Source organism: Notamacropus eugenii, chromosome 2 (assembly GCF_028372415.1).
Source record: "Notamacropus eugenii isolate mMacEug1 chromosome 2, mMacEug1.pri_v2, whole genome shotgun sequence".
In the NCBI taxonomy this organism is placed as follows: Eukaryota; Metazoa; Chordata; class Mammalia; order Diprotodontia; family Macropodidae; genus Notamacropus; species Notamacropus eugenii.
In genome coordinates this window covers 539,213,213-539,225,657 of record NC_092873.1, presented here as the reverse complement: position 1 = coordinate 539,225,657, position 12,445 = coordinate 539,213,213, and the positions used below count along the sequence as shown (strand labels likewise).

At 46.1% G+C, this 12,445-nt stretch overlaps 1 protein-coding gene across 1 annotated transcript in view; it reads right to left on the bottom strand.

Moving 5' to 3' along the window:
• The window catches only part of GIPC2 (GIPC PDZ domain containing family member 2), a 60,985-nt gene that overhangs the window by 18,425 nt on the left and 30,115 nt on the right, over positions 1-12,445 (bottom strand). Inside the window, exon 3 of the mRNA XM_072649929.1 lies at positions 6,590-6,770. Coding sequence (XP_072506030.1) covers positions 6,590-6,770 — 181 coding nt within the window. The remainder of the gene's footprint in view (positions 1-6,589; positions 6,771-12,445) is intronic.

The window sequence follows — 12,445 nt, the reverse complement described above, 5'->3', positions numbered from 1 at the left end:
ATTTGGAAAGGACAGATTGGAGGGAAAGGCACCTAAGGAAAGAGATAATGGCAGCAGCACCAGAAGGTTTCGAACTCTATGGGAAGGGTTTGGTGCAGAGTACAGGCACAATGATCCATGAATATTGAAAACAGAGAGAGCCAGGCGCAGGCAGCAGGTAGCTGCAGACCTAGCTTTCCAGGCAGAGGCAGGTCCTGGAAAAGTTGAGTATCATTGCTACTGCTCATTAGATCTCAGGCAACCACATCCTGAGTATGGTATTGGTATTCCAATCCTCTATTCTCCAAAAGAAGCAACACCACACCAACGGCCCATCACTCGCTACATGCTGGGCCCTTGGCCACATGTTGGGAATTCAAAGACACACATGGAACAGTGCTAGCCTCCATTCTACTGGGGGAAGTGGACAACATGCACACAAATGTATTCATGATATATTCAAAATAAATCAAAGTAATTAGAGAAGGTAGAGAGCACTGAAAATGGAGGAAAGGATGAGGAAGGACCTCCTCTAGGAGGTAACACCAAGCTCTACTTTGAAGAAAGGTAGAGGTTCTATAAGACAAAGGAGAGGAAGGAGTCCATAACAGGCATGGAGGGTGGGTGGGACAAGCCCAGCAAATGCTGGTTGCATGGCTACAGCTTCTTGGAGCCACAGGTGGGATCACCAAAGGTGGATGGCAGCCCACACACCAGAGGTGCCAATCTTCCCTGAATACCTGTACACCCCCCTGCAAAGGTACAGAGGTGGGAGATGGATTGTACTCTGCAAAGAAGTGGAAGTACACCAAAGTGTCTGGAAGGGGGAGGGGGAGACAACAAGCCAGGACAGATAGGCACCAGACAGACTAGAAATCATAGGGAGTCATTTCAGTTTCTTACAGAGAGGAGTGCCCTGGTCACACTTTGGCAGCTGTGAGAGCATTGATGGGAGTAGGGAGAGGCTTGAGTCAGGGACAGCAATTAGAAAGCTACCGTGGGGGTTCAGGCAAGAAAAGATAAGAGGCCAGATTCAGATGGTGGCTGTGTGAATGGTAGGAAAGGCATGGGTGCAACAGCTGCCAGGAGCATAGAATCCACAGGACTTCCCAACTCTGAACGTGGGGCACGGAAGGAGAAGGACGAGTCAAGGATGACTTCCAGGTTGTAAACCCAGGTGACCACCCAAGAGACTGAAAAGGCATGGTACAACAGGAAACCAAAAGAAGGAGGTTTGCGGGACGGGTGAATATCATGTCTTAGATGTGGGGACTTCATAAGCAAGAGGCTCCCCCTGGCTAGAAGAGGAAGCCAGAGTTGGACAACAGGGGGGAGGGGCAGGGCAAGGGGTGGAGACCAAGTGCTCACCCAGTTCCCTTCTAGCTCTAGCCATCTTACTCCAAATGATTGTTTTCTCAAGTTTCTCATCTCCAAATTTCAAGCCTTGGCCACCTTCATAATTCCCAAGCCCTCCAAATCTTTCAAAATGCCTCCTGCTCCTTGAAACTGGGTCCTTCCCTCCCATACACCCCTTCCCATTGAACCAATTTGTCTCTGGGTCTCAGTTTCCTCATCTATAAAATGAGCAAACTGAACTCCAGAGTCTCTGTGCTTCATCCTAAATCTAATATTCAACTATTTCAAAATTATTTGTTTATTATTTGCCAATTTAGGTTATTCAGACTTGGCTACACTCCGTTATTCAATTCCAAAAACATTTATCAAGCACCTACTACGTGCAAAACACTATCCTGGGCACTGGAGGAGACTCAACTTTAGACAAAAGAGATTCCTGGCTCCTTTCACAGAGTCTAGTGGGAAGTGGGCCACACATAGAGATCTTCTAATGTATCATGCCTTAGAGAAGAGCACAGTGTTACGTAGACGATTAAAATACTGAATAAATCTTCACTTACACTGACTTAAAACAAAAAATTACCATGTGCTAAGGCATGCCTTTCAAGAGTTGGGTGAGAATGATATAAAGTCATAAAATAGATAAAAAGACCACAAACTTCTATAACTCTAGAACTCTCCCCATCTATCCCAAAACAAATTAATTTTCCTGAAGTCTTTACTGTATTTTGTCCTTGGGAGGCACTTCTAATCTTCAGACCTTTAGACAAAACCTAAATAATCAGGGGAAAGGACCTGTCTGATTCTGATAAAGCAAAAAAAATGTATAATCCCCAAAGAAATGGATTGTACTAGACTAGATCAAAGTTGACCACTTGGTGGCGCCAAAGGGAAAGCTAAATCAAACCCTATTTCATCAATGTCCGCCATGTTTCTCTGGGCTCCTGGAGACTTGGAGTTGTATTTACTCTAACTTCCAGGCCCAGAAGCAACATCATTATCATCCAAAAAAATTATTATTGATTCGACAGGAAAGGTTTCCCACATCCCATTCAAGCTACTGCAACCACGATGCCCATGAAACATTTACAAACACTGATCGGTCTGCAAACAGTCAGCTTGGCCCTTCCTGCTGGCAGCTAACCTCAGATCTTCCTGAACTCAAGTGCAGCATGCCATCCATTGTTAAGACTCTGAGAAGCACAATGGGCTTCCCAGATCAAGGAGAAGAAGGATCTTTACCACCTAGGGCTCATAGGCTCAGGCTGGAAACCATGGATGTGAACATGAAACAATTAAGGATAATGGATCATGGTGTGATGGGGATTCTAAGTGTTCTGGAAAACTTTTTTGATCATGCAGTCAGTCAACAAGCATCGATTAAGCTAACCCTAACCCTAACCCTAACCCTAAATGCACTGCACTAAACTCTGGGATTACAAAGAAAGGTAAAAGATAGCCCTCACCCTGGAGGAGCTGCCCATCTAATGAGGAGACCTCATGAAAACAACTGTACACAAACAAACTATACATAGAATAAATTGGGGGAAAATGACATCTATTAGTTTAAAAAATTGATCACAGATTCCCCCCAATATATGTTTATAAAGTATAGAGTGTCCTAGAATGCCAATAATTGTGTGCATTAACAAATTTAGAAAAAAAATCAAGAGTAAAAGGTTGAGATAAAGATGGACGTAGGATTATAGGATCAATAAGGTATCACTGGAATTTATTGATTAGAAGAGTTATGCGCTCAGACCCAATCTTTAAGAACATCACTGTGGCATCCTGTGGTTAGTCTCAGAGAGGGGATCCCCATTACTCCTCCCATCGAACTAACCCATCGCCATTCCCAGACACTCTCGTTACCATAATCATTTGTCCATGCAACTCATCTTGGTAGTTCACTCACTTACAATTTCTGACCCATGCAGATCATGGCGGATGCTGTATGCCAGTCCCGGGTGATTTTCCAGTGTTTTCTCAAGGAATTCTGCCCCTGGGTGACCAGCTTCAAAGCTCCCTAACCCTCCAATTCCTCAGCCTCTCCACCTCACATCGGGAACATGATCTTATCACTCCCCACAGTTTTCCCCTTCCTTAGTCACAGACTCTGGTGACCCTCCAGCTAACTCAAACTGCCTACCATCCCATGACCCAAACTGCCCACTATCCCATGCTCCCCCAAACCCATCCTCTGCTCCCCAGGACCTTCCTTACCCATCTTCCTGCTCTGATTTCACATTCCTTTTTTTCCCCACTTCCACTCTGTAAACTCCATGCCATCCTCCCCTCTCTGAATCTCTTCCCTTCTTACCTCCTTGTCCCATCACCATCCCCAAGGCAGCAAGGAGCACAGAAGAGAGAGCACTGGGCCTGGAGTCAGGAAGCCCTGAGTTCTTATTTGACCTCTCTTGGAGGTTTGCCTCCACCTCCTGTCCTTTCACTTTCTTCTTCACTCTCTATAATCTGGTTTCCAACCTCATCACTGACCAAACTAAGTCAACAGTTTTTTCCACCTTCAGGGTTTGGCAGGAACTTCTACACTATTAAAACCCACAAAGGGTTAATAAACCCATGTGAAGAGATCTAGTCCTTTAAAGGAGTGAACAGATTTCCATAGCCTTGGGAAAACACTCAGTTTTACAGGCCAATTTCACAGCGCTGAGGTCATTGGGAAAGGCAGAAGAGGGAAAGGAAATGACCTCCATCCTTAAAACCACCTCTCAAGAAACATTCCAGACACCGCCTGATAAGGGCTGGGCAAGCTGCCCAGATCTCCTGGCCCAGAGCAGAAGGGGCTGGCCAGGAGGGAGGACAGGTCAACCCAACAAAGAAGATGGCAAACTGGGGCCACCAAAGGCATCCCAAGAGCAGACTTTACAGGAGCCACCATCCTGCCTCAAGGTCCAGCAAGGAAAGGTCAGATGCCTTGACCCTTGGGAGTCTGAGTTGTGCCAAGAAAAGCGCCCTTAAGAATGCATCAGAGTGTCTTCAGCATCTGCCTGCAATCAGTGAGTTATGGGAGTTGCCACCAGTACCCTCTGTATGGCCTTCCAGAACTCTGGGTTCAATGCTGTCCTGACATGTTCTGGCTGTGACCATGGGGAAATCACTGGACCTCTCTGAAATGAGATCTCTTCATCCTCCTATCCATAGTGTCTGTCTCAGATAACGTATGTAAGATGTCTCAAAAACCTTAAAACCACTGCGAAAATGTCAGCTTGGGCTTTGTCTGTTTGTTAGAAAGCAAAGAGGTTACAAGGGAATCAGATGACCTGGGTTCAAATCCTGCCTCTGGCATGCTTTTCTCATCTGTAAAAATGGGGGCTGGGAAGGAATCAGACCAGAGGAGCTGTAAGTTCCCTTCCAGCTCTGAATCTGAGCTCCTAATATCAGAAGAGCTGAGATGGAAGCATGTGACCTATAATGACTATGTCACCAGAGGCCCAAGATTAGGAACTGGGGCCAGGCCTGGCCAGGCCAAAGAACTTGACTTTGACAAGTCAAAGGATTTCTTGTACAGGATGGGGCGGGGAGAGAGGTTACACCATCTCCAAAACATTGTACTACAAGCATGTACCATCCCTGGAATGGTGTGCTGAGTGCATCTGTCATCAATGTCATCATATAGTCCATGCATGTACCTGGAAAGTTGCATTACATGCAAGTACCATGCCTGGGACATTTTACTACATACATGTACTATCCCTGCAATAGTGTGCTACATGCAAGTATCGTCCCTGGAGTGTTGTACTGCATGCATGTATGCTGGGAAACTGTACTACATGTAAGTACCATGCATGGAACATTGTACTGCACACATGCACCATCCCTGTAATGCACATGCAAGTACCACACATAGAACATTGTGCTACGTACAGATACCAGGTATACTATTTCTGGAATGATGTCATACATACAAGTCCTTTATCCAGAAGATCACCTATTGCGTGGTCCCAGGGACAGGTTGGCCAAGGGGGATTCTAGGGTTCCTGCCCACTTTAATCATGTGTGATCTGTGAGCACACACGTGATCTCGGGGTGGCATCACCACATGTTTCAGACCAAGCCTTCCTCAATTTGGGGCCAACACAGAGCAGTGTGCACAGGTGTTCTTCAGCCATGTCTGTGACATGGCACAAGCCCAGAACATTCTGTCCCAGGAGTGTCCTCAGAGCACAGAATTACAGACTTAAAGCCCAAGGTGACCCAAGCTCCACATGGCATAGCCAGGATTTGAACTCAGGTCCTGTGATTTCTCATCATGATAGCTCACATTTCTAGAGTGCCTACTATGTGCCAGGCACTTTTAAAAAAACCATCCTATTTGACTCTCACCATAACCCTAGGAGGCAGGTGTTATTACTGTTGCCATTTTACAGCTGAGAAAACTGAGGGTGCCTTGTGCAGAGCCACCCAGCCAGTCAATGTCTGCGGGCAGGATTTTAACTCAGGGCTTCCTGACTCCAGGTCCAGCACTCTGTCCACTGCGCTATCTGACCCCCTCCAATCTAGCTTTCTCCTCAAATCCACGGCTCACACTCCAGGGCAGGAGAGTCCCTCTCCCCTCCTTGCTTGTAAGTCACCAACGCACATTCTTTGTGGACTCGGAATAGGGGTGGTGTGTGGCTGCAGCCCGAGGAGTCACTGAGCCTTGGAATGGGTCCCGTTGGCTCGAGAGGGGGCCCTCAGAGGCAGCGATCCACATGGTGCAGGATGTTGAGACCCAAGGGAGGTGGTCTCCTGGGGCGTGGAGGGGGCTGAAGACCAGGCCGGAAGCCAAAACAGGCAGAGGGGCGTCCCCCAACGAAGGCTCTCCCTTCTGGCCTTCGAAAAGCAGTCGCTGGGTCTGAAACCCGAGCTGTTTCTAACTATGTCCGTCGCCACTTGTGCGGAATCTCAGAGGCGAGTCCGAGCAGCAGCCGCCGTCGGGGGCAGCCGGGCATTCAGCCGGCCATGCTGGGAGACAGAGGAGCTGCCGGCTCCCTTGGGGGGTCGCCCCGCCAAAAGGCGGCCCGTTCTCCAGGAGCCTGCTGCAGCCTCCCGAGAAGGACTCGGAGCAGACCTGAGGCTTTCCAGCAAGACCTGAGGCCTCAGGGTTAGGGTGAGACGGGCCCAGGCCCCAGCCATCCTCTTCCTCAGAAGAGGCGCCGAGGCTGGTCGAGGGGGCGGGGGTGGGGGGCCGGGACCCGAGGCCGGTCACAGCCGCGGCCCTGGCAAAGACGCACCGACTCAAGCAGACACTCACCGAAAGCCTTCTTGGGCTCTATTAACTTCAGCGAAAACGTCTGGTCTTTCTGGAGCTCCCTAAGCATCTTCGCGACGTCGAAGTGCCGCCACCCAACGATGTTTTGTCCGTTGATTTCTTCGATGTGATCCCCCACGCAGACGTTCTTCACCGAGTCCATCAGGCTGCCATATTTAATTTTCTGTTGGAGAAAAGCACGTTAAACATGGAACAAACATTCTCAAGCGACTGCTCTAATTTTTTAAAAGTATCGTTGAAAGGATTCTTTCCATGGTCCCGTTAGCTCTGGACACCAGCGCCATGAGTCAGTACCTCTGAGAAGAATTCTAAACATCGCCGGCAGCATTGATCTGAAAGGGGGCAGATCCAAGCATGTTAGCTTGCCTGGAGAATGAAGGAATGTCCTTAACTTGAGAATTCGAATCCTGGGTCATGCCTAGAGCAACAGGCTAAGTTCTAGCAGTGCCGGGATGCCTAAAACATAGGCATTAATTATAGCCCTGAAACACCTGGTCAAACTCAATCTATTTCAACTTGCAGATGGTTTCTTTCTCACTTCAGTCTCACAAAGGACCTGGGATTTCATCAAGGTGGGCATTGCTTTCACAGGTGGGAGGGTTGGGGGAGATGGGGATTGCTGATGAGTGTTTAACTACTGGTTTTCCAAAAAAAAAAAAAAAGCCAGCAACAACCGAAAATGTGCATACAACACACTTTCAAGTTATTCTGCATTACCACCATTTCTCCATCAATTTAAGTGTAGAAAAATCTATAAAATTCTATATCAAACCAGTGTTTGCTGATTTCCAAAGTATAAATGCACACACTGAAATTTTAACAATCAGCTTTAGTGAGCTGGTACATCTGGTTCCAGTACATCTCTGGGTGTACAGCTGATGTTTATATGGCTCTTTAAGATTTGCAAAGAGTTTTACACGTATTATCTCTTTTAATCCTCACAACAATTCTGGGAGGTAAGAGTTATTGTTAACCCCATTTTACACATAGAGAATTTTGAGGCAGACAAGTGACTTGCCCAGGGTCACACAGGAAATATCTGAGACCAGATCTGAGCTCAAGTCTTCCTCCTCCCACATCCATTGGGTCATCCTACTGAGCTGCCTAACTCCTCCACACCATTATAACTTTTCAGAGTGGTTACAGGTAAAAGAATTCCTCCCCAGGCAGCCAGCCTTACTGGTGATGAAACACAAAGACCATAAACAAAGCTGGTCAGCTGAGGCATCAGTCTGTCCCCAGGCCCATATCTTAAAGTACTTCCAGCCAGGGTGCCCCCCAACCCCTGCAACCCCTTCTTGCCATAGTGAATTGCTAAAGTAGGATTCAGGAAGGTATTTAGAGGAGGAAAATTAGGGGAAAAGCCCAAGTGTGTCTCTACTTGCCAAGCTTCATATCTCATAATTCCACAGAGCAATGGAATGAGTCCAAGGACCTGAGTTCCAATCCCTGGTTACTGCTCTGCCTTCTAAGTTTCCTTCCAGATCCCAAGATCCACAGAAGCCATATGGCTTTACCTCTTTCCCCTAGCAAGGAGGAGTGAAAAGAACAAGGAGAAACAGGGAAGATACGTATGAATTGAGACTAAGTGATCCCAGAAGAACAGTCTGGGCCCTCAGTGACTACAATAACCCTCCAAAGACATAGACACCTGGCTGCTCCCAGATAACGAAACACGCCTTCCAAGCTCTTAGCAGAGAGGTGGAGGACTAGAGGGCAGAGTGTGGCATGCATCGTCAGTCCCAGTGATGGTGCTAGTTATTTTGCTTAACTCTTTGTCATGTTACAAGGGGAGGGTCCTTGTAGAGGGAAGAAGAGTTTACCATGATATAAAAATAAAAGATCTTAATGACTTATGAAAAGCAATAGTCAGGTATACACTCATTTGTTTCCATGTCAGTGTGATCTGTTCCTCCTCCCTATTCCTACCCTCCCCTCCAGAGCAATCAATCAACCTCCAGCCCCCGGAACACATTACTCACTAAATAATTTCTTGTTGGACCAAATTAGATTGGAAAAGTTGGTTTCACACTACCAACAAATGCTACTAGTAATCTCTGTAACAGTATTTTGTGATTTTAAAAAAAAAAAAATCTTTGTTGAAAGATATCCAGGCGGCTCTTTTTTCATTCTTTACTTTGTTCATTAAATACCAAAATCAGTCTGGGCTTCCCCTTCGCCTTCTCCATAAGCTAGAAAATCTTATGAAATACGAGTTTGTTGCATTCTAACATGGCTGAGAGTTAATTAACTTCTTTCATGAAAGTAACCTGATCATGTCCGCTCAGACGGAGCTCATTCTATCACCCTCCAGGAGGTCAGAATCAAGGAAAGGAAACCTGAGCTCTCTCACCCTCTAGACACGACCTGCCAGGGTGGACCCTTCACTGGGAAGCCACAGCAGCTGTTCTGGGAACAACGGAAAAATTGGAATGACTCCTCCTTAACTGCCCATAGAAAACCCAAAGAAATCCAATCAATGGAAAGACTCCAGGGACAAAAGGAAAAATGAATGCTGGGAATAGAAAGGTCTCTAAAGACAACCTTGTCCCAGTCAGACATAATCTTCACAACCTGTTTAGCATGAAAAGGACTGGAAAAAAACCAACTTTAATCTTCCCCAGGGCATTCTTTGGATTCCTTCGAGCACAGCAATTTACCTAATTAATGATCACTTTTCTGAGCACTAGTGTGTCCTTAGTCAAGTGAAAGGAGTCATCTCAGCAACCACTGGAGAAAGGGAAAAGTTGGATGGATTAAATAAGTTAAAGGAAAAGATAAAAAGGGAAAGTGGAGGTCTTAAAGAAGAATTCAAATAGACCAGGAAGAGAGTCGATGGTTTAGAATGGAAGGTGGAAAATCTGAACAAAGCCTGGACACTATGTCACCCGCTGCCAGTTGACAGTCAATTTGGGCTAACTTTTTTCCTGAATGGGAGAGTCATGCCCCCTCAGACAGGGCTCCTTCCATTACCTCACAATACTAATACGGGAAAAGAGAATAGCAAGCCAAGTCAGCAAGCATTTGTCAAGAGCCTACTGTGAGCTTGGCACTGGGTGCTAAGAACTGGGGATACAAAGGCCAAAAAAAAAGGTCCTGCCCTCAAGTAGCTGCCAATCTAACAGGATGGATAATGGACAGACAACTTGTACATGAAAAACAGATGCAGGAAAAATTGGAGGTCATCTAAAAGGGAGGACTGGGAAAGTCTTCTTATAGATGGTGGGATTTCAGCTGGGACTTGAAGGATTCCAGAGGAGGCAGGACAAGGAGAGTTCCAGGCTTGGAGGAATCAGGAAAGTGGGAGGAACCAGGAGGCCAGGCCAGTGTTACCAGATGGCTAAGTATATGGGTGGGAACACGGAGATGTATATAAAAGGACTGGAAAGATAAGAAGGGACTGGGTTATGAAGGTTCTAAAGGCCAATAGAGGCTTAGCAGTGACAACACAGAAACATCAGCTCTCCAAGGCCCAGATGACTTTCTGTGTAAAGGGTGCACTTCCTCCTAGTAACAAACAGCTGGGATCTGGCCAGACGTTCATAAAGTACAGGTGAGAATGGATAGTCTTTGTCCTCAAGGTTATACTCTAATAGGGCAAATTGAGGATGGTGGAGCCCAGTGACTATTGACTAGAATTTCAGAAAACTACTGTCATGCTAGACCACAGGCGAAAAACTAAAAGGGATCACCAGGAAGATGTCTAAACTGGGGAAACCAACCCATTCAGAGTATTGAGTCCATGGAGGGGGGTATAGTATCTTGACAAAGGTCTACTGGTGGGGAGGACCCAAAGTAGGATTTGAACCCAGGTTCTCTGTCTCTAGAGCAGGGCTTTTCCCACAGAATGGCCTTATAAGGACTTAAGAAATACGGCAGGCCCTGAATTCATCTCTGAAGACAAGGAGGGGGAGGAGGGGGGCAGAAGCTGAGGGGGGAGAGTAGGATAAAAAGATGTGCTTAGGTACAAGGGGAAAAGTGGGGAGAGAGGGAGAGAAGGAGGAGAAGGAGAAAGAATAAAGTGGGAAGACCCCTCCTCCTTATGGCCTCTGACTCAGGCTATGATTAGCTCCCAAAAAAATTATTTAAATGGATCTGTCGTCTGAATGAAAGAGCAGGGGGCTATGTGACATTCTAGCCCTATTACAACAGAGTACCATAACATCTTTAAAATGTCTATAGATAGAAGCAGGACACTGAAAAGAATGAGGTTAATGCCTATTTATAAAATAGTTCCCCACTTAATGAAGAAGAAAAACATGCACACTTCCTTTCCCTTTCCAAAAAGGACTGATGCTGTCAGACCTTATTCTGATTTTTCATTTAAAAGTGGCTGCTGCCTCATCTGGTACAGCAGATTCTTCACCTTGCCTGTGTCTTGGCCCCCTTGGACAGTCTGATGATGCCTGTGGACCCTTTCTCAGAATCATGTTTGTAAACAAATACAAAAAAATGACAGAATACAAAGGAATTACAAAGCAAATCCAGTCTGTCGCAATTCAGATCGCAAATTATATGTGTTTGAAGATTTCACAGACCTCAGTTCAAGCATCCCTAGTGAATATTTTTTGGGCTAGCAATCTGGAAGTATGCAGTAATCAGAGAGAAAATAATCATAGCTTTGAACCCCAAATGGCCATTGTTGGGAAAATATCTTGAAAATGTTATCAGAAACAAACCCCCTTCTTCAAAAAGAAAAATAAAACTCCTATCTGTTTAAAAAATCAGAGATTTGGAGCTTGAAGGGACTTCAGATATTGTTTCATGCAACCTACTCTTTTAACAGGAGGGGAAACTGAGACTCTGGCAGTTTAAGTGTCTTTTCCACCTTCATACAGATAAGTAAGCATCAGAGTCCTCTGCTTCTAGGTCACTTATTTCCACTGCACCAAAGATTTTCATATCTATGTGATAGTAATAAGCTAAGAACAAAATCCAGACTCTAAATGTCCAAGCAAAGAGGACAAATAAATATGTTCTGACGGTGGAACGCCTACGTCACAATTAAAACTAACAAGGATAAAGAACACCCCAAACCTGCAAACCTCTGGATGAAATAAGACCAAGTTTGCAGCACAGAACCAGAAAAATGAAAGCCGTCTGAGAACAACATGACCGGAAGAGAGAAGGGGAATGAGCAGGACCCACCTGGCCGGAAACCCTGAGAAGGGTTAGGACACTTTCTTTCATTTACATGTAAATCATTACCAGCACATTCAGTTGCTTCCACTGATGCCTAATGACAAAATTGTAATTAAGCACCTAATATCTTTTTAAAGAAGTGAAAAACGAATTAAAGTGTCTTTCTCCTCAATCAGCGCTCCGCAGAGTGTCTGGCACATGGTAGGACCTCTAGAAACATCGCTTATTCCCTTCTCTTTCCCCAATTCCCCACCCTGGGGTTTGAGTGGTTTTCTCTCTGTGCCTCCTGAAGTTGCATCAGAACCAGGCGCATCGTACATGCCCTTTGTTAGGGTAGGAAGGATGCAAGCCAGGCAGTCTCCCCCACCCCACCCCCCATCCCTGGTCCCCTTCCACAACATCTCCCTCCTGCCCTGAACAAGCACATCCTAGTTAATCAGGGGTTCATCTTTTATTTCTTTCTCCTCCCACTTCCAGGTCCCGAATACAACTTTGTAGACAAAGGATCCACGATTTCATCCTCCAGGTAAACTCTTGGTGCCCAGTGCCCTCCACCAATAAAGATCGAACATCCCTAAAGCTTGGAGAATCAATCCCCCGAGGCACAGAAAGTTAAGTCATTTTCCCTAGGCTGCCATAACTGGACAGTGTCAGAAGCAAGAATGAACCTTAGACCTTCCTAAGGCCGAACCCAGC